Source organism: Alexandromys fortis, unplaced genomic scaffold (genome assembly GCF_014885135.2).
Source record: "Alexandromys fortis isolate MF-2015 unplaced genomic scaffold, M_Fortis_MF-2015_v1.1 scaffold_3, whole genome shotgun sequence".
NCBI lineage: Eukaryota > Metazoa > Chordata > Mammalia > Rodentia > Cricetidae > Alexandromys > Alexandromys fortis.
Genome location: NW_026067909.1, coordinates 1,531,165 through 1,554,962, shown reverse-complemented (window position 1 = coordinate 1,554,962; position 23,798 = coordinate 1,531,165). Strand labels below are relative to the sequence as shown.

The window sequence follows — 23,798 nt, the reverse complement described above, 5'->3', positions numbered from 1 at the left end:
GATGAATGAGAGGGGCATGGTTTCTGGTTCATTGGAGCCAGTTACTGAGGCAGGAGTGCCAGGACCCTCTCCATCTTACTGGTACCTGCTGATGGACTCAGCGTGGAGGGAAGCTATGAAGCTGCTTGCTACCGGGCTCGGCCTGGCCCTGGTCAGAAATGGGCTGTGGTGTCAAGCATACAGCCAACGGGAGTCTTCACTCCGTCTGCAGATCATCCCCACTCCCTTTCTCTCGGAGTGGAAATGTTCTAAAATGCATAAGTAAGATGCACAGAGAATTCTGGACCCTGGGCTGGAGTGGAAAAGGAGAAGACTGGACAAGTCTGATACATTGAGCCCTGTAATAGTTTCATGAAAGAAGTTCCGAGTGGTAGGGAGGAGGGTGTTGGGTGTTGGGAGGACATGTGTGAGAAACTGTTTCCAAAGGGGAAAAGATCCTGGGATAGCCTTGGGAGGGCAAACTTGACCGCAGGCCGTCCTGTGATCCCTCTGTGCTTTTGGCAATGTTTGTCTCCAGCTAGCCACTCCCACAGCTCCTCTGGGCCCTGCTCTAGCCAGTGGCCAGGGAGAGCATGGAAAACTGCTGTCCCAGCACTGAGAAAAGGGGTGAGTTTTGTTCGCCTTCAGGAAGAACCTTGGTTCCGCTGTGTGAGGGCTACCTGCCTTTCCCTTGCAGAACTAGCATTGGTTGAGTGTCCATGTATACTTCCGTATTGTATTGCAGTTGGACTGGACCAAACTCACAGGGATGAGCCAAGCTTGAACCTTAGGCCAGAGAGTGTGGACCCCGTGGGATGGAACCTGTCTTTCTCACCTAGTTTGGTCCCCAGTCACGGTCCAGGTTGCTCTTTAAAAGAGAACACTTTGGCTCTTCTGGATGGCTTCGCCGACCACATTTTTTTTTTCTTCTGTCACAGACAGTGGGCAGAGATGTCGGTTGCTCTCTGTGGGGTGACATTTTAGAAATCGAGCTCTATACCAGTTTCCCTTTGACTGTGTTGTTATGGTACAAGAAGTTTTTACTTGTCCTAGGATATTTTGAATTAAAGGAAACTCCCCTGCTGTTTCTGTATCTTGCATCGAAGTCATCAAAATAGAACCCTCCATCCTCTGTAGTCAGGATGGAAGGAGCAGCTGTTCGTGATGCTGTAAACAAAGCCAGCAGCCCAGAGGGGCTTCTTCATCAGCCCAGATAAAACTGTTTGACATGGGATTTCTCTCTGTCCCCAACCCCACCTTAGGGGAGAGGCCAGAGGAAGATGTCCCAGGGATGTGGTACAGAACTCAGATCCCTCTGTTCACATAATGTAAGCCTACTCTTAGAAGGAAGGCATGGCACAGCCTAGAAAGGACCGGATTCAGCATCTCTCCAGTTGGTGGTTGGAGGGGCAGGCCTGCCCCGGGCTTAGGAGACTCAAGGGTCAGCTTCATGGGCTGAGCTGGGGAGTGATGCAGATGGGTCCACATGCCTGTGGATTTCTAAGACCAAAGCTGGTCCATATGGCTGTTCCAACCAGTAGAAAGCTTATAAATGCCTGAATGTCTTCAGGGATCCGAATAGTTACCAGCGTTCAGACCACAGTTTGCACAGTGGTGGTCTGGGGGCCAGATGTGGTCCTCACAGTTCGTTTGGCCCAGCAATTTACCAATGTTTGGACTTCTGTCTGCCTGCCCCCACTCTTTGCTTAAAAAGAAAAAAAAAGAAAGAAAAGATTTATTTGTTTCTCATTGTGTGTGTGAGAGAGTGTGTGCATGTGTGTCTGTGTGAGGTGTGTGCATGTGGTGCAGCTGTCTGAGGAGGCCAGAGGCCTCCGATGCCAGTGGAGCTGGAGTTCCAGGCAGTTGTCAGCTGCCTGGCATGGGCACTGGGAGCTGCACGCAGGTCCTCTACAATAGTAGTACCCTCTCTTAACTGCTGATCTTCTCTCTAGCTCCACCCTTTGATTTCTAAATTAATTAATTAGTTAATGCATCTATCTATCTATCTATCTATCTATCTACCTACCTACCTACCTACCTACCTATCTATCTATCTATCTATCTATCTATCTATCTATCTATCTATCTATCGAGACAGGGTTTCTCTGTTTCCCTGGCTGTTTTAGAACTCACTCTGTAGACCAGGCTGGCCTCAAATTCAGAGATCTGCCTGCCTCCTGATTGCTGGAATTAAAGGTGTGAGCCGCCACCACCTGACTTAAACAATTTATTTTAAAATTTTATTTATTTTTGTTGTGTGTGAGTGTCCATGCCATGGAGGACATGTGGAAGTCAGAGCAAAATTTTCTGGACTTGGTTCTCTCCTTCCACTTAAAAAGTTTTAAAAATTGTTTTATATGTACAGATATTTTGTCTACATGTATGTCTGTGTACCACACATGTGCAATGCTGGTGGAGATCAGAAGAGGATGGCTGATCACCTGAAACTGGAGTTACAGATAGTCGTGAGCCATCATATATGTGCTGAGAATCAAACCCAGGTCCTCTGGAAGAGCAGCCAGTGTTGTTAGCCATTGACCCACTCCTCTAGCCCCCTTTTGTTCTACCTTTACATGGATTCTGGGCATCAAACTCAGGTTGTTAGACTTGGCAGCCAAGACCGTTACCTTCTGACCCATCTCCCAGCCCCTATTCACCACCCTGTTTCTAGACTGGCTGGCCATGGAGCTCAGGTTGGCCTCCATTTTGTTAAGTATTCAAGGCTGGTCTTGAACTCTTAGTCCTCCTGCCTCTACTTCCCAGTTTCTGCAATTACAAACATGTGCCTCCAGGCCTCACTAATGATTCAGTTGCTTGACAAGATTTAAACATCACAGGATTGTATAAAGGAGTATAGCATTTTTGGTGTCTCTTAATAAGCTTGGTTCTTTTTGGGGGGTGGGGTTAATTGATATTTATTGAGCTCTACATTTTTCTCTGCTCTCCTCCCTGCCTCTCCCTTCCCCCCTTCAATTCTCCCTCAAGGTCCCCATGCTCCCACTTTACTCAGGAGATCTTGTCTTTTTCTACTTTCTACTTCCCATGTAGATTATGTCTATGTAAGTCTCTCTTAGTGTTCGTATTGTTGTCTAAGTTCTCTGGGATTATGGTTTGTAGACTGGCTTTCTTTGCTTTATGTTTAAAAACCACCTATGAGTGAGTACATGTGATAATTGTCTTTCTGTGTCTAGGTTACCTCACTCAAAATAATGTTTTCTAGTTCCATCCATTTTCCTGCAAAATTCAAGCTGTTGTTTTTTCCTGTTGTATAGTACTCCGTTGTGTAAATGTACCACATTTTTCTTATCCATTCTTCGATCGAGGAGTATTTAGGTTTTTCCAGGTTTTGGCTATGACAAACAATGCTGCTATGAACATGGTTGAGCACATATCCTTGTGGCACGATTGAGCATCCTTTGGATATATACCCAAAAGTGGTATTATTGGGACTTGAGGAAGATTGTTTCCTAATTTTCTGAGAAATCGCCACACTGACATCCAAAGGGGCTGTACCAGCTTTCATTACCACCAGCAATGCAGGAGTGTTCCCTTTTCCCCACAACCTCTCCATAAGCTTGGTTCTTGATATTGTCCGTTCTCTTCCCTCACGGCCGCGCAGCATTCTTGTGTACTACAGCTCTTCACTGTTGATAGGCACGCCCTCTGAGTGCAGTGTTGTTCCCACCCAGTGCAGCCCCCTGGGTGGCCCCAGACAGCATCCGAGTCTGAGGTCTTGGCGTGGTCAAGGCATTCAGAAGACAGATTTGCTGCTTTTCTCATCAGGTTATTTGGTGCTGGGTTGGCTATGGCTTGTGAAATGCCCAGCAGATTGTTCTTTCCCGTGCTCAGGGCCATTGCCAACACAATCCTGACTGTTCCACCTGCAAGGAAATGCCCCAGTGGGTGGGAACGCAGGGATTGTGTGTTCCCAAGGTAACTGTTTCTAAGTCCACAGTTGTCCTCTACATTTCAACAGCCAGGCTTAGCCTGGGACCCGTCAGCTCTGTGGTCTCTCTGGGTCACTTCATGAGGCCAACCTAGGAGTTTTTTTTTTTTCTCTGTGAGACAGGGTTTCTCTATGTAACAACTGTAGCTATCCTGGAAGTCACTCTATAGACCAGGCTGGTCTCGAACTCACAGAGATCTGCCTGCTCTGTATTAAAGGTGCGCAACACCATGCCTGGCTAACCCAGGGATTCTTTTTGTTCCTTCCCCTTGTAAAGTCCCTCAAGGTGCTTTACCCATTTAATCTTCCCCATCTGAAAAGTACTGTCATGATCTTCACAGCTGCTGCAAGATTCTTACTAAAGTAAAGATTTTTATCTGTACCTTCTCTTGACTGACTGTCTAACTGCCGTGTATAAAGCAGCTCATTTCTGCTGGTCGTAAAGGGCTGCTGAGGCTAAACTAAGCATGCCTCGCAGAGTCTTCTAGCGTGTGCTTCTCAGCAGAGGTTCAATGAAACTAGTGGGAGTGAAGACTGCCCAACGACAGTGCATATTTAGGGACGGAGCAGGCCTGGGGAGAGTGGCACACTCGGGAGGCAGAGGCCGGCAGATCTCTTGAGTTCAAGGCCAGCCTCGTCTACATAGTGAGTTCCAGGACAGTCAGAGTTGCAGAGAGAAACCTTGTTTCAGAAACCTAAACAAAACAAACAAGTGGAAACCAGAACTTTTCGGGCTGGACAGATGGCTCAGTGGTTAAGAACACTGACTCCTCTTCTAGAGGATCTGGGTTTGATTCCGAGCACCCACATGACAGCTTACAACCATCTGTAACTCCAGTTCCAGGGCATCTGATGCCCGCTTCTTACCTTCCTGGGCTCTGTATGCACACAGTGCACAGATATACATGTAGGCAAAACGCCAAAACTTATAAGATTAATATGATAAATTAATAAGATTTTTAACTAAAAAAAATGGAGATTTTTTCTTTCCGCATTCTCCCACATATCTGATAGATAGCAGCCACTCTTTTGTCACTGTTATTTCTTCCTCTGGTGACAGATACTCTGCAGATTCTTTGGGCTTCCCAGTGCCAACCTTGATTTGCAGCTGAATTAACATGTGTATGGCACACGCCACATTGTCTGAGAGCCCTTCTTGCCTGCCCTGTTTCAGCGGAAACTTGGTATTCCTATCTGGGTCACCTTCCACGCTAGTCAGCACATCCTAAGTTTCAGGGCTCGCCTGTCCCTTGGTTTGCTAGACAAAGCTTAAAGACCCTGGCAATGCCAGAGTTGTCCTTGAGTGCATTATGGACATGGTTGGGAATCTTTTTGCCTCAGGCCCTGGCCCAGAGGAGGTTCTGGGTGGACTGTAGGCCTCCTGCCCCTTACTGGCCTCTTTGGATCCCGGCTTTCTCTTTTGTAAACTGACATCCCAGTTGCTTGGGTTCTGGGACTGGATCTAGTTGAATGGTGACTGCTGGCCACAGCTGAGTCTTTCTGATGCCTTTGGTCCTGTTTCTAAGGAGCTCTCAGGTGATGCTGCTATTGCTGCTGTTGACCTGGAGATGACGCTTTGGGACCATGCTGTTATAGTAGGTGCCAAGGTCCGTGTTTACCCCAAGGGTGCAGGCTGGCCTGTGGGTTCTCTCTTTTATGCATCACCCACTGTCCATTCCTGTCCCCTCACTTTCCTCATGGGGACCCTGGATGCCAAAGGAGATGACCAGAGGGAGTTTGCGTTTGAAGCCTTGGCTTCTCAGAGATCTATTCTACCTATCCTCACCAAGGAAGACTGTGTTTGAGTGACTGACAGGACTAACAAGCATTGGGTTAACACTCAGGATTCGCCACAACTACTGTCAGTCTGTGTTGAGCCTTTATTGTCCTAGGTGGCCCAAACTCAGGGACCCCATGTAGTAGTGGGAACTGCAGTGGCAAGAATCAACTGCTTCAGCCCTTCTTCTCTTACCCAGGCTTCTGGAAGCGAAAGAACCCTGTAATGGCTGGAAAATGGAGATCTAGAGCCAAGAATGTGTTTGAGACCATGCAATACCAACCGGGTGACTGGGAGATTTAGTGCTTGCTGAGATTGGTCTCATCATCTTTGTCTGGAGTACGTTTGAAATGATGGCCTAGCCTTGTGTACTCTGAAAGGGATGAACTGGTTAGTAGACAGCCAGGAGTCACTTTGCCAGCTCTGTAATCTCTTCTCAGTTATTATTTGTGTGTGTGTATGCACCACAACATTCTTGTGGAAGTTAGAGAATTACTTTATGGAGTTGATTCTCCTTTCACCTTATGTGGGTTCTGGGAATTGAACTCAGGCCACCAGTATTGTGTGGTAAGTACCTCATTCTCTGAGCCATCTTGTTCAGTTTTGTTTGCTTGCTTGCTTGCTTCCTTCCTTCCGAGCTGGGAGATGCTAGGTTAGTGGTAGTTGGAATGACTCCCCTCTGCTGCCCCAAGCCCTGCCCTCAGCTTCTAGCTCCCAGCAGCTGTGGCACATGGGCCCTTGTGCTTTCATAGCTATAAGAGCACGTGGGGAGCGCGTGCCCTGCACATGGCTTGAGCACATATTTATAGCTGTGGAGTCTGAGACCATCGTGATGTTCTCACATGGGGCTCTTTGTAGCCGTTCTCCTTCCCCAGGGGAGAACACAATTGTGGTATTGTCTGTGGAGTTCTGGGTGAGCCGTGTGGGTCAGCAAGGAATTGTTGGACTGGAAGATGGAAATAGCTGTTTTGCAGCTTTGAACCCTTATGTAGCTATTGTGTGAGTTGGGGAGTTTTGGGAACACTCCCAGGATCCCTTGGGTCATCTGACTGTGCTTGGTTGAGTACACTACAGCCTGTATGTAGCTCAGGTCACTTGTCTGGAAGTCTACAGAAGAAGCGAGCGAGCTAGGGTCTGGTGGGTAGACTCTGCAAGTTAGAACAAGACAGAGTAATGAGAGTGGGCGGCTCCGTGGCCACCCTGTGAAGCAGACACCTCCCTCTGGGCCTCATGAGGGCTGCTGGTATGTGCCCTGCCTGCCTAAAGCTAAGAGAGAGCCCTCAACTCCCAGCCTCCCTGCAGCTTTCTGGATGGAGTGTCAGACAGTTACTTAGTGACTTCCTCTTCGCAGCCTCCAAGCCCAGCTCTGACTGTTGAAGTCCTATCCATCTGTTACGGCCCAACACTCACGCCACCCTCTCCAGGAAATCCCAGCTCTTTTCCTCTCTTCATTTTTCTGTGTTGGACATTCATCTTGTGGTATCTCGCATGCCTGCGGTTGTTGCGTGCGAACATTAGGTCCCCAACTCAGCTCAGCGAGGGTTGTTGGGTTTCGGACAGGACTCTGGCGCCAGGAGGAAATAGTGATGGATGGAGGAAACATAGGAAGGGTGTGTGCAGGGTCTTCCTGTTCAGTTGGAGTCACCCAAAATGCAGCAGCACCTGCCTGCTTGGCTCCTGGGGGCAGCTCTGCCCCCTGGCTCTCTGCTCTTCCCAGTGGAGCTCCTACAAAGACTTGGGCTGTGCAGGCTCTGCCTGGCCCAGGGCTAGCCTAGAAGCACTGCCTCACCTCTGCCCTGCTGTTAGCCAGCTTCTTCTAAAAGCAGCTGAACACAAGAAACAGCTTTGGGGTGGGGCCCTGTGCTCTAGGCTTGCTCTGTGGCTGGGTTTGAACAGGCTTCTGGCTCTAGAAGCCCTAGACTCTGTTGCATTGTGGAAGGCCCATGGGGTTTCGGGGAAGGGTGTTTAGCTCGCCAGTGGGCATTTTAACTTACTCGGCTGTGGTGCCTGGGTGTCAAGCTTGGTCCTTTGTGAATGAGGTGGTTCAAGGCTTTGAATTAGTGTTAGCATCATTTTGATAATGTGGGAAACTCCGCAAGCAAGTGACATCTCAGCACCTTTTGACAGCTAAGCTGAGACTTGACAAGGTGTGGTAAGTGTGGGGTTCACCATTTCTAAAATCACAAAACCAAACCAGGCTGTGCTGTGGAGCCCAAGCAGCCCTCCGACTCCTAGCGTTCCTCCTGCTGCAGCTTCCCAAGGGCTCAGATTCACAGGCAGGCACCACCACACCAGGCTCTGCCTCTCTGCTTCTCTCCTCTCAGCAGACATATTCTGAGTAGCCGTGCCTGCCAGGTACCGGATGGGACCTACTAAAAGTGGGGTCGTGCCTTCTAGAAGCTCCCCGCCCATGGTGATGATAGATAACTGTGGTTGAAACACAGAGTGAAACCCAGTGAGAGCCTGGCTCAAAGTAGAGTGGGCTTCCTATAGTTGGATGTGTGAGCTTGAAGATGGTTGGTTAGTCCGGAGTCCAAGAGGGTAGTTGGAGTGTGAAAAAGCCCCAGCCAGCCAGTGAGCAGAGGTCTCAAGGCATGAGACAGTAAAGAATATTTAGGGACTATAAGGACTTTTTGTGTTTTAAGTGACAGCCATGAAAAGCGTTCTTCCACTCCTCCCGAACCCCTAACTGCGCCCATTTTCTTGTTAACTTCCCAGAGCTAGTCCCTGCTTGTGCAAGCTATTCTGTAAATATGTTAGCATCTGCATTTTAATCTCTGCATGTGTATGGAGTCACAGCCTGTCTGGCCAGCAAGCCCCGGATGAAGGCAGCTTCCTCTGCCTTCTTTGCGCTCCTCTGACGCTGTGCTAAGGTTGCAGACACGCTGCGGTGCTCTAGTTTTTACATAGGTGTTCAGGTTCTGAACTCAGGGCCTCACGCTTGCATGCCAAACACTTTACTAAGTCATCTCCTCAGCCCCTATATTTTATTTATGTTAGTTTCTAAAAGTGTTCTGTATTTTTGCACAGATCGATGCGTTAAAGGGCATTCCTTGGAGTGTGTCCTGTTCCTGGATCCCCAGTTGGCCTCCCCGTGGATAGCCGATGTTAGTTCTTTTATATCCCGTGAGAGGCCTCTGTCCTTTAGTAGTCTCCAGTTTCTCCCAAGAGGGAGCTGCTGTACCCCTTCTTCTGATTCCCCCCTTTTGACGTGGTGCTTTTAGGAAGGTGTTCTGTTGAGCAAATTGTGTTCTCGTAACCCTTTGCAGACTGCACTTGGTGCTTGGAGTGAATGCCTCAGCGCTTGTTTGAGCTGCCCCTCTGGTTAGGTGGTCAGGGTACTGCCCGGCCTGACTCTACCACATGGCTTGAGTACTTTGCACATGAGTAGGACTGTCTTAAGGACAGGTGGATAAGCACCCCAGGCTTCTGTGGTGCAGAGGGACAGCAGGAAGGGTAGCAGCAGAATGGGATTTGGACACTGGCACATTATCCCCCAGTGCATCCCAAATGGGGCCTGTTTCTTATTGTGTTCCATCGAGTTTTGGAAGAAGCGGTTTTGTTCCTTAGCTGCCTCTATCTGTGATTTCTTTGCAAAGGGGCCCAGGCCCCTATGTGGGCTCTCAGAGAATAAGGCTTACCCAGGGGTGTGGTCAGTATTGCTCCAAGACTTCTGTGCTGACTATGACCCGTAGGCCACACCCAGTGACAGGCATGACCAGGCCAGCCGAGCTGCTCCAGCCTGGCTCCTCTAGCCCTGCCCTGCGGGACTTCGTGTAGGCAGATGCTCCTTCCGGGCACTTGATAGGTTTGTGCCACATGAACATCACAGCTGTAGTACGTGTTTGTCAGTTTGTTAATAAGTGAAGTGAGCAAGGACCTGCACAGGCAGAGGACACATAAGGGCGTGGGAGGGAACAACCCAGGAAGGCTTTGTAATCCTTACAGCACTGTGGTTCAAGGTTCTGGACCTCAGAGAGAGCCCAGTTTTGTTCCACTATTTGTTTTTAAGCATGCACTTTCTCTTTTTAAAATTTATTTTACTTAAGTGTGTGTGTGTGTGTGTGTGTGTGTGTGTGTGTGTGTGTGAAGGCCAGGGGTCAAACTTGGATATTGCTCCTCGTGTCTCATCAACTTTATTTTTTGAAGCAAGGTATTGCCTTGAGTTTTGGAGCTCACTGGTTTGGCTATACTGAGCAGCAAACCACAAGAATCCACTGGATTCTGTCTCTTCATGGCCGGGATTACAATACCACTATGTTCAGCTTTGTTTTTTTGTTTGTTTGTTTGTTTGTTTGTTTTTTCAAGATAGGGTTTCTCTATGTAGCCCTGGCTGGTCCTGAAACTCTGTAGACCAGGCTGGCCTCGAACTCACAGAGATCCACCTACCTCAGCCTTCCGAGTGCTGGGATTAAAGGAGTGTGCCGCCACCACCACCCAGCCTGTGTTCATCTCTTTAACCAGATGTTGGGGATCAAACTCAGGCCTCCAGCCCCTACTGGGACCTGGAGCTTGCCAGTTAGGCTGGCTGGCTGGCCAGTGAGCCGCAGGGATCTGTTTTCCCTGTCTCACCAGAGCTGAGGTTACAAACCTTCGCCTGCCCCCAGCTCTTCACGTGTGTTCTAAGGGCTTCATCCTTCGGTGGAAGGCATTTGTATACCTTCCCTCTTGGTGCATTCTGTTTTGCTTTTTAGTTACCTGCATCAACCATTACTAATTCTCACTTCTTTGGAAGCAGAGAATGTGGTTCTGGATGACTGTGTCTTCTACCTTACTGTAATCCTAGCATACTCAGAATGACTCCCTTGGTAAGTAAGCTTGGTCAAATGAATTGATGATGATTACTGATCACATAGATTTTCCTGGACTTCAGTGTACTATTGACCGAGCATGATTTTTGTGAGCAAGCGCTGGGCTTGACCTATCTGTGCCTGTTAAATTTCATTTGTTTTGATCTCATTTGTAGTTAACTTTGTTGTTATTATTATTTAAAAGATTTATTATTTGTATGTAAATGTTTTGAGCCAAATGAGTTTATATGTACCGTGGGTATGCAAAGAGCCCTTGGAGGCCAGAAAACCATGTTGGATCCCTTGGAACTGGAGTTAAAGGTTATGAGCTACTGTGTGGGTCCCGGGACCCAAACCTGGGTCTTCTGCAAGAACAGTAAGTGCTCTTAACCAGTGAGCCGTCTCTCCAACCCCTGTCATTATTTTTAAGTCTGAGAGCGTGAAACACCTCCCAAGCCTGGCTCATGGTCTGGGCTGCCAGTGTCGGTGGTTTGTAGAACTGTCCTCTTCCATATGGCTGTGTATCTGTGCCACTTGGTTCGGGAGGTGTGCGGAGGTGGAGTGTTCAGTGCCCGCAGTGAGCTTTGCTGCTGACGCAGTGAGTGGGCTTCCTGAGAGCAAGGACATCTGCACCCAAGCCTAGTTCAGGTGGTGCCGCTGGGGCATGACGGCAACACCGTGACAACTGCAGCAGCAGCTGGCGCGCTTGGCGGTGTGTCAGGCACTTTAGGGTATGTTTTGGACAAACAGGAGAACGAATTTCTGGAACATAGGCCATTTTTTATGAGGACGATGATGTGCTCATCTTTGGGACTTGGTTAACTCTTTCAGGGTCCCTTGAATCTCTAGAACTATGCAGAGATTGGCTCGAGGCTTGGAAGAGGCTACACAGCTTCCCAGTTAGAGCTAGGCTGTTTCCCCTTTAGCCTGGAGCTGACACCCCCACTCCCCCTCCCGCCGCGGTCTTTACTCTCTTCCTTTCCTGGACACTTGGTGTAGAAGGAAGTGGAGAAGAAGTTACAAATGAAATACCTGTCCTTCCTCCTGACCCCACATCCTGCCAAACATAAAAAGGGAGATCGAGACCCAGTGAGCAGCCGCTCGCTCCTTCAAATTTCTCCTATTAATTCCATGGCCTGTTCAGTAGACCAAATGCCTGGACTGAGTTTGGAATTAGGACTTAGTGAAACCCTGAGTTGGAAGTCTCTGTCTAAAGATGAAAGAGTCTGGTGCTATTTTGGTCTGTCTGCTGACAGATGGCTGCTGTTGTACATAGAGGTTCCCCCGCTGTGATGCTGCAACCGATGTGGGAGTGGGTTCCCTGGAGCTGATCCTGTCCTTGCGAGCCCTCCCCAGCACGGGGACCAGATGGATGGCTCTGGCAGTCTAACCCGAGAAGTCTACTAGTTTACTGGTTCTTGTGTGTTTGTCATAGACAGACCTGCTGGGCAGCGCTGAGACTCTCAAATGTCGTTTTGGCAGCTGATGGAGTTCTTGAACTTGAAGATGTCATAGATCTTGCAGTGATATAGGGTAAAGGGGAAAAGACAGAAAGCTCAAGTGTGATTGGTTACTCTGATTAATTTCTACACCACCTCTGCAAAATAGATCGGGTATGACGCCACCAGATCAGGAAGGGGAAGTCTTGAAGTGTGAGCCGAAGTCAGGATATGTTCTGTGTGTGGGTGGCAGATGGGAAAGCTGGTGACCTTCATGTCTATAGTGGTTTCTGCAGTGCTCATATGTCTGCCTTTTATATCACCTCCAGTGTTCTGGTGTGATTCTGTTTTGGATAAGGATGCTGTGTTGGAGCCACTAACCTCAGTGATAAAGATCGCTGCCATCTTGGCTGTGTCCTGAGTGACAGTGGTTAAGAAGCTGTCTCCTCTCGGTGCCTCGGCCTTGGGGCTTCTGCAAGCACAGGGCCTGTGGGAATGCTTTTCTTTGCTTGCCAGATCACTGAAGCCATACTGTTAAGAAAGCTGCGTTGCACCTTGGGCTGGGGTGGGTTGGCCTGCAGGAGGGAGAACACATTGTTGCAGAAGAACCCTCCCTATGCCTCATAAGCATTTCCTAGGCTAGGGAGACGGCTGAGGGGGTAACGAGCTTGCCATGCAAATATGAGGAGCTGAGATCTCGAGAGCCACAGAACGCCAGTACAGTAGTGTACCTCTTCATCCTGGTGCTCCCAAGGTGAGATGGGAGAATCCCTAGAAGCTTGTGTGCCAGCTGTCTTGGAGTTGGAACAATAAGAGAAAGCAGGGGGTAGGTAAAGACCAACATTCAGAGTTGCTATCTGACCTCCACACATATCATGGCATGCAAACACCTGCCTGCCACACATTCGTGTGCATATACATGTATATACACATGCCATTTTTTTAAAAATAAAGTTTTATAAAGGAAGAGAAGGGAATTATTGTCCTGATAAGTGTCAGAACTGGCCAATGGCGAATTTGTTCCCCTCCCAAGAAACTCTTACAATTTAGAATACTGTTACCTTCACCAAATTGTGCCCGTGTGCTCCTGTGTGCCTAGAGACTGAGCTTTGAAAGTGCACTCTCACAGACATTGCCATCCCCACCCACTGGTGTGCAGGAGAGGGGCTGCCAGCCCCTTCCACCTGTGCATTCAAGAAGATCTGAACATAGATTTGGCCCCCTACTCCAGTGCACCTCTGGGGGGACGTCACATTTTGAGCGCTGTGGCACCAGTGAGGATTTGACTTCCTGGGGCCTTGAACACTGCCTCTCAGCTCTGAGTGCTACTAGGATGGGGGACTTAACACAGCCCAGTATACTAATTGTTCCAGGGCCAACGTGGGGTCCCCACGTGCATGAGACCGGTAAGGAAACTGAGGCTCAAAGAGGCAGAGAGCCACATAGCTGATAGGTACCGCAGATAAGGCGTTGCCGCCCAGTGGCACTGCTTAGGGCCAGAGTCCACACTTCCCAAGCCCCATTCTGCCCACACAGTCCACACTGCCTCTTGTTTGAACTTCTCCATTTTTAGTTTTGTCTTTATTTTTTTTTTAAACCCCTCATCTCTTCTTTAAATCACGGGTGGATTAAATTCGATGTAATGTAAATAGGCCTGCTGACGAGCATGTCGTGATTGTCTTAGGCTAAGTGGCTTAGCGTTGCTGGAGCTTATCCCGGGCCCCTGGCTGTCCTACCGCCGTCCTCATCTCCCATTCTGCTCTTCATCCTGGCTTGGAGGAGAAAGTGCTGTTTAGCTCCGTGCTGTTAGTAAGTACTAACTCCCTGTGTCCTGTTCCTGTTTCCTTCCTTTCAGTTTGTTTAGCAAACTCTAGTCTGCAGCAGGCTCCCCCATGGTGGCTGGTGACGAGATCTGCGGGAGTGCACCTAGGAACCCATCTCTCTGTTATTTCTCATTGGGAAACAGGGCTCTTGACAAGTCATGCATGTCGTCACCTTAGGTGTCAAGACACAAAATGGACCCTCTTGTTCCCATGTGCAGATTTGTTCTGCTCTCCGCCACAGCACTTCTGTCTCGGAATAATGTCATTTCTGTCCCTTCTCTTGAAATGTTAGCTTAGGAAGAACAGAAGCATCCCTGTGACACGGGGAGGGTGATGGGAACACTCGAAAACAGTCGTGGGTTGGTTTAGCAGTTCAACCTACTATTGTATTTTGTTTCCTCCCATCCAGACCCAGAGAGAATCAGGGGGAACCTAGGGCAGATGTCAGGCCCCTTTCTTGCTATACACTATAACTACAAGTCCTTCCCCAAATACGAGACTCCAGTGGACTTTGATTACCAAAATTCTGGGCTAGGGAACATGTATTCACCCCAGTGATTCAAGAGATCACCTCCTAAGACATGCCTTATTCTGAAGCAGGGACGGGGGTCAGGGTGTGAAGGCCCCCTCCATTTAAGAGTGACAGGTACTTTATGATCGCATAAGAAAATACTTCTCATTCCTTGAGTGCCCAGCATTAGCAGTGTGGTGGCAGGATTTTTTTTTTTTTTTAGCCAGTTTGCAAGCATTTAGTATAAGGGTCTGCCCTCTGGGGAATTGTGCTGAGGGTTTCAGTAGATCTAGGGATATTTTTGTGCTCCCGCCAGATAGGACATTATTTCTTAATCTTACACCCGAAGGCACTAGAACACAGAGTTCTTACGCTTTGCAATGGGTATTAACAACGGAGTATAGCTTGTCCAGAACCAGATGGCTGACCTTAGACTGAGCTTGGAAAGACCACTTTCCAGCCGTTCCTCAGCTTTGATGCTGGATTAACAGATACTCATTGATGAGGCTCCTGCTGTGTGGTTTAGCACTGAGGTTGAGGATCACTGAGGCAGGAGCAGGGTAGGGTGGGTATACAATGGGAGACAGAGACCCAGGGGAAACTGGGAAGATGGATGAGCACAGATGCTGGCTAGAGTAGTGATAAGCAATGTGGTCCCTCCATGGCTGGAGTACCAAGTTTCCCAGGTGACGTGTAGCCTTCTGGATGTACTTAGCTTAGCTGCGCAGATAAATGTGGAAAGTGATGACTTTTTATCCCCCCTTCACCTTCAAGACCGCCCTCACTCGTCCCTGCCTGCAGCCTTCAGTGTGACCTGCGCCATGTTCCAACCTAATTCCAGAAGACTGGTGCTTGCCCTAGATTGCTTAAGAAGAGCTGCATCCAGTAGAGCATGCACTGCTTCAGTGTTAGAGTTTGTACAGTGTGCGTGTTTGTACATGTGCACGTAAACGTGTGTGCATGGGTACATAGATAGGAATTGTGAGCGTGTGTGTGTGTGGGGGGGTATGTGTTTGGTTTTTCGAAACAGAGTTTCTTTGGGTAACAGCCCTGATTGTCCTGGAACTCGCTTTGTAGACTAGGCTGGCCTCGGACTCACAGAGATACATCTGCGTCTGCATTCCAAGTGCTGGGATTAAAGGCATAGTGTGTATGTCTATGTCTGTGTGTTTTAAGACAGGGTTTCTCTCACTGATCTGAACTTGCCAAGCAGGCTAGGCTGACTGGCCAGTGCGTCTCAGAGATCCTCCTGCCTCTGCTTCCCTAGTGCTGGGATTATATGCAAAAATGTACTTTGGGGGGGTTGTTTGTTTGTTTTGTTTGTTTTTCTTTCCACATAAGTTCTGGGAATTGCACTCAGTTTTCCATGCTTACAAGGCCCGTACTTTGTCCCTTAGCCCAGGGGCTCGTAGATATGTCAGCCTTTGGAATTTAGCAGATGTAAGTTGAGGCTGTGTATTTGTGTCATGACTGGATAACCTTGGGCCTGAACCTCTTTCCTACTCTGGAAATGGCATGACTACACCTCCTTTCTGTAGGGACATTGGGTTTACAGTCAGTACAGCACCTAGCATGGCTCCTCTGGCTAACATTTTATTCCTTCTGGGTTGAAAGGCAGACTCTGTGTCAGTCCATTTCTGCAGATAGACATGAAGAAGAATTTGGAACATAGTTTTGAAAATATATGTTTGTGAACTGGGAGAATGCCACAGCCAGTAAAATGCTTGCTGTACAAGAATGCATAAAGACCTGAGTTCAGATCCCCAACACCCAGGTAAAAAGCTGAGCATGGTCGAGTGTGTATCTATAATCCCAGCACTGGAGAGGGAGAGACAGGAGGATCCCTGGAGTTTGCCAAAGAGCTAAGTTTCAGGTTCAGTGAGAGACCTTGTCTCAAAGAATAAGATGGAGAGCAGTAGAGAAAGTATGGTCACACACACACGCACGCACGCACACACACACACACACACACACACACACACTTCCTTGCTTTTCTATTGTGGGATTTTCTTAAATCAGGATTTGGTTCTGAGCACATCCTTAATGCCTGGGCCTAACTGAAATGTGAACCATGGCGAGGCTACACATTCCCAGCACCTTTCTCAGGTTGGAATTGCAGCTTCTTTCCAATGTCGTCTTGGTTTGGAAGATAACACTCTGGATGAAGTCCCTAAGCAGCTTTTCACGCTCATCCTTCAAACAGGTGGCTTAGTTAGACCATCAGGAAGGAGGAGCGCCCTGTGGATGCAGCTCCCTTCTCCTGGCAGCTAGGAAGTAGGCCTGCAGGACTTGGCTGCCTTAGCTCTGCTCACGCGTCTGAGTTCTGAACAGAATTTGATAGAAGATGGCGTGATTGTGGAGACGTGCACTCCTCTAGATGTTTCTAAGTTTGTTTCTAGATCCTGTCTCCAGATGACTTGTCATGCAAGTTTAAACGTGCATGAGACTTTCACAAAGACCTTGTGGTCTTGCTGTCCCCTCCTTCTTCCTTTGCTTAGCGAGAGGGGAAGTAGGACACTAAGGACTGTCAGGAAAATCAGTGTCTGTGGCCAAGTCCACACTTAGGTTTCGTTCAGAGTTCTGTTTTTAAGACACTGAGATGTAGCTATGCGTACCACCCACATAGGCTGAACAAAGATGATAAAAGGAGGAAAAGTTTAATTGTCTTGCCCATTTCTAGTGTGGTTAGTTCCTTTTTAAGGGATAGCCTTTCAAAGTGGATGAGGGACACCTTCCCTCCGTAAACTCCTGCCGTCTTTCTAAGATGCACAGGGAACTGTGAAGTTTGCAGAACTCTGTGTGTGTTAACTCACTTAGCATGCACTTCTGCCTCAGACGTGCCCTGTGCGCTTTTTATCCTTCTAAGTCAAGTGCCTGGCCTGCAAGTGCTATCACATGGCTGCATTCAAGGGTGCAAAGCCATGAACCTCACTGAAGTGTGCAGAACAAAAGCAAGACAGTTTCCTGTTAGGAAGGACTGTGTGAAAGAGCAAAGCTGTCCCTGTCCCTGTGGTATCAGAGGGAGGCCCATGCTAACTCTGGTAGTGCACACCTCTAGTTCCAGCACTTGAGAGACTGGGGTGGGAGGGTTGCCATCAGTTTGAGGCCAGCCTAGGCAACAACGTGAGTTTCAGGCCGTCATGGACTATTGCAGAAGACCCTGTATCAAAGGAGAGATAGAGGAGAAAATACATGTACACAAGGGAAGGAAGTACCCAAGGAACAGGCCTGGGTTTGAGTGCCGGCCTTGTCCTGTTAGCTGTGTGGTGCTGGCAGAGGGTTGGGTTTATGTTCTTCTAGCCTTGATCTGCCCTTATGGAAAACAGCGCTACACAGCAATGTTTCTTCATAAGAATGTAAGGAGATTAAGTGAGACACCTGCCTGGGGTTGATGCTCAGGGAGATGAGTTGGCGGCTCAGGGCCCTGGTCGTAGCCCTGGGTCTCTCACCTTGAGGTCTTGCTGGTCACAGCACTGGGAAGTTTAGGTGGTTTATTCCCTGGGGAAAGACTGTGGCTGAGGCTAATTTCAAGCTCTTTGTCTTTATATCTCAAAGGCTGGGGTTATAGGCATGTAGTACATGCACAGCTTCTGTGTTGTTCTTATGTAAATGTACTATTGGGGTGAGGGTTGGGGGGTCAGCAACGAGTTTCTGCCATTTCATTGACGCTGAGTGATGTGAGGTCAGGGGACAGTGGAAAGTCTGATGTGGGCTTCTGCTCTTGTGGTGTAAATCCTGGGGAAGGTGAGTCACGGAGTGGGTCTCATGCGGTAGGAGCCAGAAGGCACCGTGTCCCCATGTTCACCCTGGAGTGACAGTCAGGGGAGGCCCTCCGCAGACACTGGGTGGCTTAAGGAGTGCAGAAACAGAGCAGGAGAATTGTCTGCGTTGCCCAGGACGTCATGGTGGTCAGGAAAGCTGTCCGTGCTGCCCAGTGCGTCACGGCAGTCAGGTGGGTGTAGACTGTAGGGACTGGGCAGTGACAGTAGAGAATTTCATTACAGACCTAAAGAATCAGAGGAGGTGCCAGGTGAAATGAACAGGTGAGAAGTGTGGCCTGCAGCCCTGCTTGCAGAAAGGGGTATAGAGACCCGTGGCCAGGGCTTTCTAGTATAATGCACTCTTAAAGTATTTAGATCTGTGAGTTTTAACATGCACACTAAAGATTTTAATTAAAATGTTTAGTTTGGAGGCTAGTGAGAGATTCCCAGGACCCACATGGTGGAAGGAAAGAGTAACTCCTGCAAGTTTCCCTTTGACTTCCACATGTGTACCTTGTCCTGCGCATGGACTGTACAAGATTTTGGTTTGAAATGATGTTATTTTATATTCATTCAACTGTAAGAAATGAAACAGAAGCGTGGGTGGTTTTCACTGTTTTCCCCAATAGTAGCAGCTTGTAAGATGGCTGCCCAACATCAGAAACAGGAAATAGATATGGACCAGTGGAGGCCAAGGTACTTGCATCTTCCACAGAGTACCTAGTGTTGCTTTTGTTGACACTGCCGTCTTCTAAACTACTGACAACTGCTGTTCTTCAATTCTATAATGTTATCATTTTAAGAACTTGATACAAATGATATCCTATAGCAATTGAATCGTAGGGGGTTTGCTTCCCCCTGCCCCCCGAATAATTCTCTGGTGGCACGTTGAGTTCTTGCGCATGCCTAGTTCCTCCTCTGACTGCTGACTGATATTCTCTAGAGCGGATAAGCCGCCGTTTAACCATTCCCCAGTGAAGGACGTTTGGCTGGTTTCCTGGTTCGGCTGTTATGAATCAGGCATTTTTGCACAGGGTTTGAGGTGAACACGTTTTACTTTTCCAGGTAGATGCGGAGGAATGCCATTGATTGCTAGGCCATGTGTTAGCTGTGTGAGTGGGTCTCTGAAGGGCCCATGTGAGATGGGCAGGTGGGCAGCAGTGGGGAGATGCAAGCCTGGGAGCTGGTCCACCAGGGATCCGACCCCAGCTTTCAGCCTAGGCGCTGGTGTGAACTGCTTCCTGTGGCTGTGGAATGGGGGTAGGTGAGCCTATTACAGCTCATATGTATAAAACAGCTTCTGCTAGCTTAGTAGGTGATTAGTAGATGCTAGTCTATTTTATTTTATTTTGAGATGGTGCTGGTTTGAGGCAAAATCTGATGCAACTGAAGCTTGTCTTGAACTCTTGGTCCTTCTGCCTCCACCTCCCAAGTGCTGGGGTTGCAGGCATGAACTACCATGCCCGATTTATTAGTTCATTTACTGCTGCCATGATTAAATAACTGAAGCTGGGTAACCTTCTGAAGGACAGACCTTAAGAGGGAGGGGTTCACACTGTGGCTGGAGAATTGGCTCAGCTCTGAAGGACTCCTGGCAGACGCTGTCACACTGTATATAGGGAGAGGACAAATGGTGAGACAAGAGTGACTGGTGTGGCCAGGCGTGTGATTTTTCTTCTTGAGACAGGTTTCTCTGTAGCTTTGGAGCCTGTCCTGGAACTCACTCTGTAGACAAGGCTGGCCTCGAATTCACAGAGATTCTGAGTGCTGGAATTAAATGTGTGCACCACCACTTCCTCACCAGGCATGTGATTTTATAAGTTGTTTTTTTGTTTTGTTTTGTTTGTTTGTTTGTTTTAAAGAAAATTCACCTAGTCCCACGACACCTACTAATCAGGTCCCTGCAAGACCTGATTGATTATCTCTTACTGTGCCCTACACCCCCTTAACATGGCCACAATAACACCACCTTAACAGGTGACCCCTTGGAGACAGACACAGTAGTGCTCAGTAGACGTAAATAGTTCTTCATTGGTTATAGAGAAAGCCAGCAGGCTAAGGAGGTCTTGTGCTCAAAAGGTAGCTCGAAGAGGGCATTGCCAGGCTTATGTCTTGTCACCCACCCTTCTGGAACCCCCCAGGACATTCCCTTTCTCTCTGGAAAGAGTCTTCTTACACTGCTCTAGGTCACTGGATGGACACCAGCTCACTTTGATGGGGTTGGGTAAACCTGTGCCACTGGGCAAAGGAATCTCAGGCAGAACCGGATGATAGTGGCACACCCCTTTAATCCCAGCACTTGGGAGGCAGAGGCAGGCGATCACTGTGAGTTCAACGCCAGCCTAATCTACAGAGGTGAGTTCCAGGATAGCCAAGGCTACACAGAAAAACCCTGTACCAAAAGAAAAAAAAAAATCCCAGGCAGTTTCAGATTGGGCCGGCTCTGGTGATCTGGACTAGCCTCTCCGGGTCTGAGAATATACCCAGACTCACAGAGGCTGCTGTGACTTAGCCTAATTCCAGAAGTGTGTGCTGAGCCTGCACTCTTCAAGGGACTGTACTGGGGCAGGTAAAGGGCAGAAAGACTCTTCCAACAGATCCCAGAAACCAGCTCCAGCGACAACTCCTCTGAGAGCCACCATGTTGTAGAATAAAGTCTGCATTCAGCATGGCTTTCAGAGCTCAGGGTCTTTCCAGCTCTTTGTCCCGTTGCCTTCCATGCACCCCGTCCATGGCTGCCAATGTGCATACCATTCCCCACTTTGTGTTCTGACTGCTTCATTAAAACCATTTTAAAGGCCACACAGTATTCTGTCACACAGCAATACTATAGTTTATTTAACCAGTCCCTTGTGAGTGGGCAGCCAGGGTGTTCCTGCTCTGCCCCACCCAGGCAGAGGCGTCTTTAACACTCTCCCCTCCACTGTTCTTCCCTCTGCTCTCAGTGTGTACATAGTGCTGCCTCTTTTCAGAGCTGCGAGGGCAGGGATGGTCCATCCTTCTTCCCGACTCCCCAGGTACTCAGGTGCTTGTAGTGCTCCACCCCTAGTGCGGCGCCTGCCACCCATGGCCCTTTGTAGGGGCTACGGGGAGGAGGGGGGGATGGATGGAGCTGGAGAGAGCGGGAACCCATTGCTGTCTCAGTCCATTTTGCAGCTTTGTGCAGAGCTGTGACTCTGTCGTGTTTCTATGGCAATGCATTCCCATAGCATTGCCCTTACTACTCTCCCAGTTTTACTAGAGGGATGGACCATAATACAGCTAGGCCCCTGCTGATGGAATTTGAACAAATTAGGGAGGATGACTGCCTGGATGTCCATTGCTGGAGAGAGGATTGGGGCTCCCCATGAAATAAAATGAACAGTAGTTTCTACCATCTGTGATTTTTCAGATGAACTGGGCACTAAGCAAAGGGCTTGAGCTTTGCTTTTCTAGGATACAGTAAAAAGAGGGAAACTGAGTCCCATAGAGAAATAATATATTTCAGAAGTGGAGAGTTTAACCCAGATGTGCTGGACTTAGCATCTGAGTTTGTGACCACTGAGCCTACCAATCACCTCGGAGAAGGAAGCAGGGAGTTTACCTCCCAGGCCTTGTGCCAATGGCTGCCTGCCCTAGGACTGAATTGAGGCTCATACCTAGAAAGGCGATGGCTGCCACCAGGTCTCCCCTGCCTAGGGCAGCACAAAGGACCCCTTTGAAGGGCAAGTCCAGGGGTACCCCTCCTGGCCTGCTCCTAATCCAAGCATGCAGGGGGCCAGTGGGCCCTTCTGGCCCTGCTGTTGAGCCAGAACTAAGCAGAATGGCTCGACATTCCTTCTTTAAACACATCACACTTGGTTAGGGTGCATGGCTTATAGACTGATGTGGTTTTGAGGTGTGAAGCAGCTCTCCCAGCGCCACCGGGGACTCTAGATCCCCCCTCCCCCCAGCCTCCTTTCCTGAACAGTCAAGCTTTACAAATGCATTGACCAGCCCCCATCCCTGATTTTGCACTTTGGACGAACCTTGTTTTCGAAGAAGGTAGAAGGTCCTTTTCCTGTGCTCACCAGCTGGCCTATAATAGCAGATTCAATAGCACCCTCTGTAAAGTTTAATAGAAGTAAACAGGAAAATATGATTTACAAGCTGGATGGGAAGTAAATACCAGGGTGCAATTAATTTTTACACCGCAGCTTCTAAAACATTTTCCTGCACTGAGCAGTTTGTTTTTAATTACAGATTAGGAACTGCCTTTCTATTTATTTATTGCTATTATTACCATTATTTTTTAGATTTTGATGGTGACCTTCAGATCCTCATTCGTGGTTGTGTAATTTTCTTTGAAGGGCTAACTAAAGGGTTGGGATGGGGAACTAGGATAAGAGAAATCACCTTGTAAGGAACTGCTTTTCGTACCTACACCGAAGTCTGTCCAGCTTCTGCCTTTGCTCGGTGGGACCTGGTGGACAGAGAGGCGACATGACTATCTTTGGAGAATGGTAGTACCAAGGCGGTCCAGGCACTGGCTCATAGGTCACTTGGTTTAGTTCACTCTGGGGAAAGGGACAAAGCTACAAAGTCCTCTGGTGTTGTGATTATGTAGAAATGAGGCACTGCTAAGGGTGGGGTGTGTGTCTTTAAATAGGCCCTCCTGGTTTGTCAGTAATATTTGTTCATGACTAGGTAGCTGAGGCGAGCCAGCACCCAGCTCTGGATCCCCTGTCCTCCTTGATATTGGATGCGAGGATGAGGAGTATGATCCTTAGCCAGTTGCAACTTGTCCTAGTCTGAGCTCAGTGTGCCTGCAAACAGCCCAGCCAGTGGTAAGATGCTGCATCACCAGGAACCACATATTGCTAGCACCTCAGAACCTGTGGTCTTAAAGATGTCTCATGACTGGATCCAAATTTGTTGCTCTGTCTAGAAGAGCATTAGCTAGTGGCTATCCCGAGGCTAGCTGGGATGTGTGTGTGATCTAAGAAAGCAATTCTGGGCTTTGGTAACCTCTCAGAGTGCAATAAAAATATAGTTCCTTCCCCACTGAGTCCCCTGCACTGTCGGGGTTGAGCTATACTATTGGCATCCCAGGCTTTCCTAGTCTTGAACCCCTTTGCCTGTCTTTTGTCTTCCCAGGTTGTTGACTACTTTTGGCCATTCCCAGAGGACCTTGTCCCCAGACTGAACATCTGATGGGGAGCTGTTGCTGATGACATCACTCCCTGGGATGCCCAGGTATCACTACTAGTCAAGTCTGCCCACCTGAAGATGGCCTGTGCCCACCCTGGGATGCAGCTCAGTGCCTGAGGTCCTTACCATGGTGATGATCCTAAGGAGAAGCCTCATCATCCAGGGAGCTGACTCCATAGCACACAGGACCTTCATCCCCGAACTGGTGAGGACCCTCAGGGGCTGCGTTTCTTTCTCCTCCTTTGTGGCCTGGTGTGCAGGTACAGCGGGTTTGTGGTGTGACTATCAATGTGGCACCCAGGTTTAGCAACTTGGAAGTAAGCTGAACTCTGCAAGAAGTTCTAGGCTGGGGCTATGTGGCAGATGAACTGTGTGGCTACATACTCAGAGGGGAAAGCAGCTGGGCCCAGCTTAGAGCCGCTTCAATGAGGGGAGAAAGACCATGCATGTCAGCTGAGCCCAGCATTTCTTTTCTCCCTGCCTGGCTTCCAGGCTGAGGAGGCCAAGATAAGTTTGTTCCCCCAAAGGGCAGTGCAGAGTGAGAGAATGGTAGATGAGGGAGAAAGGAAGGAAGGCAGGGAGGGAGGGAGGGAGGGAGGGAGG

General features: G+C 48.7%; 2 protein-coding genes across 2 annotated transcripts in view; both read left to right on the top strand.

Annotated features, from left to right (window-relative positions):
• Positions 1-23,288, top strand: part of Eef1akmt2 (EEF1A lysine methyltransferase 2) — an 85,785-nt gene extending 62,497 nt beyond the window's left edge. Inside the window, exon 7 of the transcript XR_007590803.1 lies at positions 23,142-23,288. The gene's annotated coding sequence lies outside the window, so the exon portion shown is untranslated. The remainder of the gene's footprint in view (positions 1-23,141) is intronic.
• The window catches only part of Fam53b (family with sequence similarity 53 member B), a 65,792-nt gene continuing 65,246 nt past the window's right edge, over positions 23,253-23,798 (top strand). Inside the window, exon 1 of the mRNA XM_050136671.1 lies at positions 23,253-23,400. Coding sequence (XP_049992628.1) covers positions 23,323-23,400 — 78 coding nt within the window. The 5' untranslated portion in view covers positions 23,253-23,322. The remainder of the gene's footprint in view (positions 23,401-23,798) is intronic.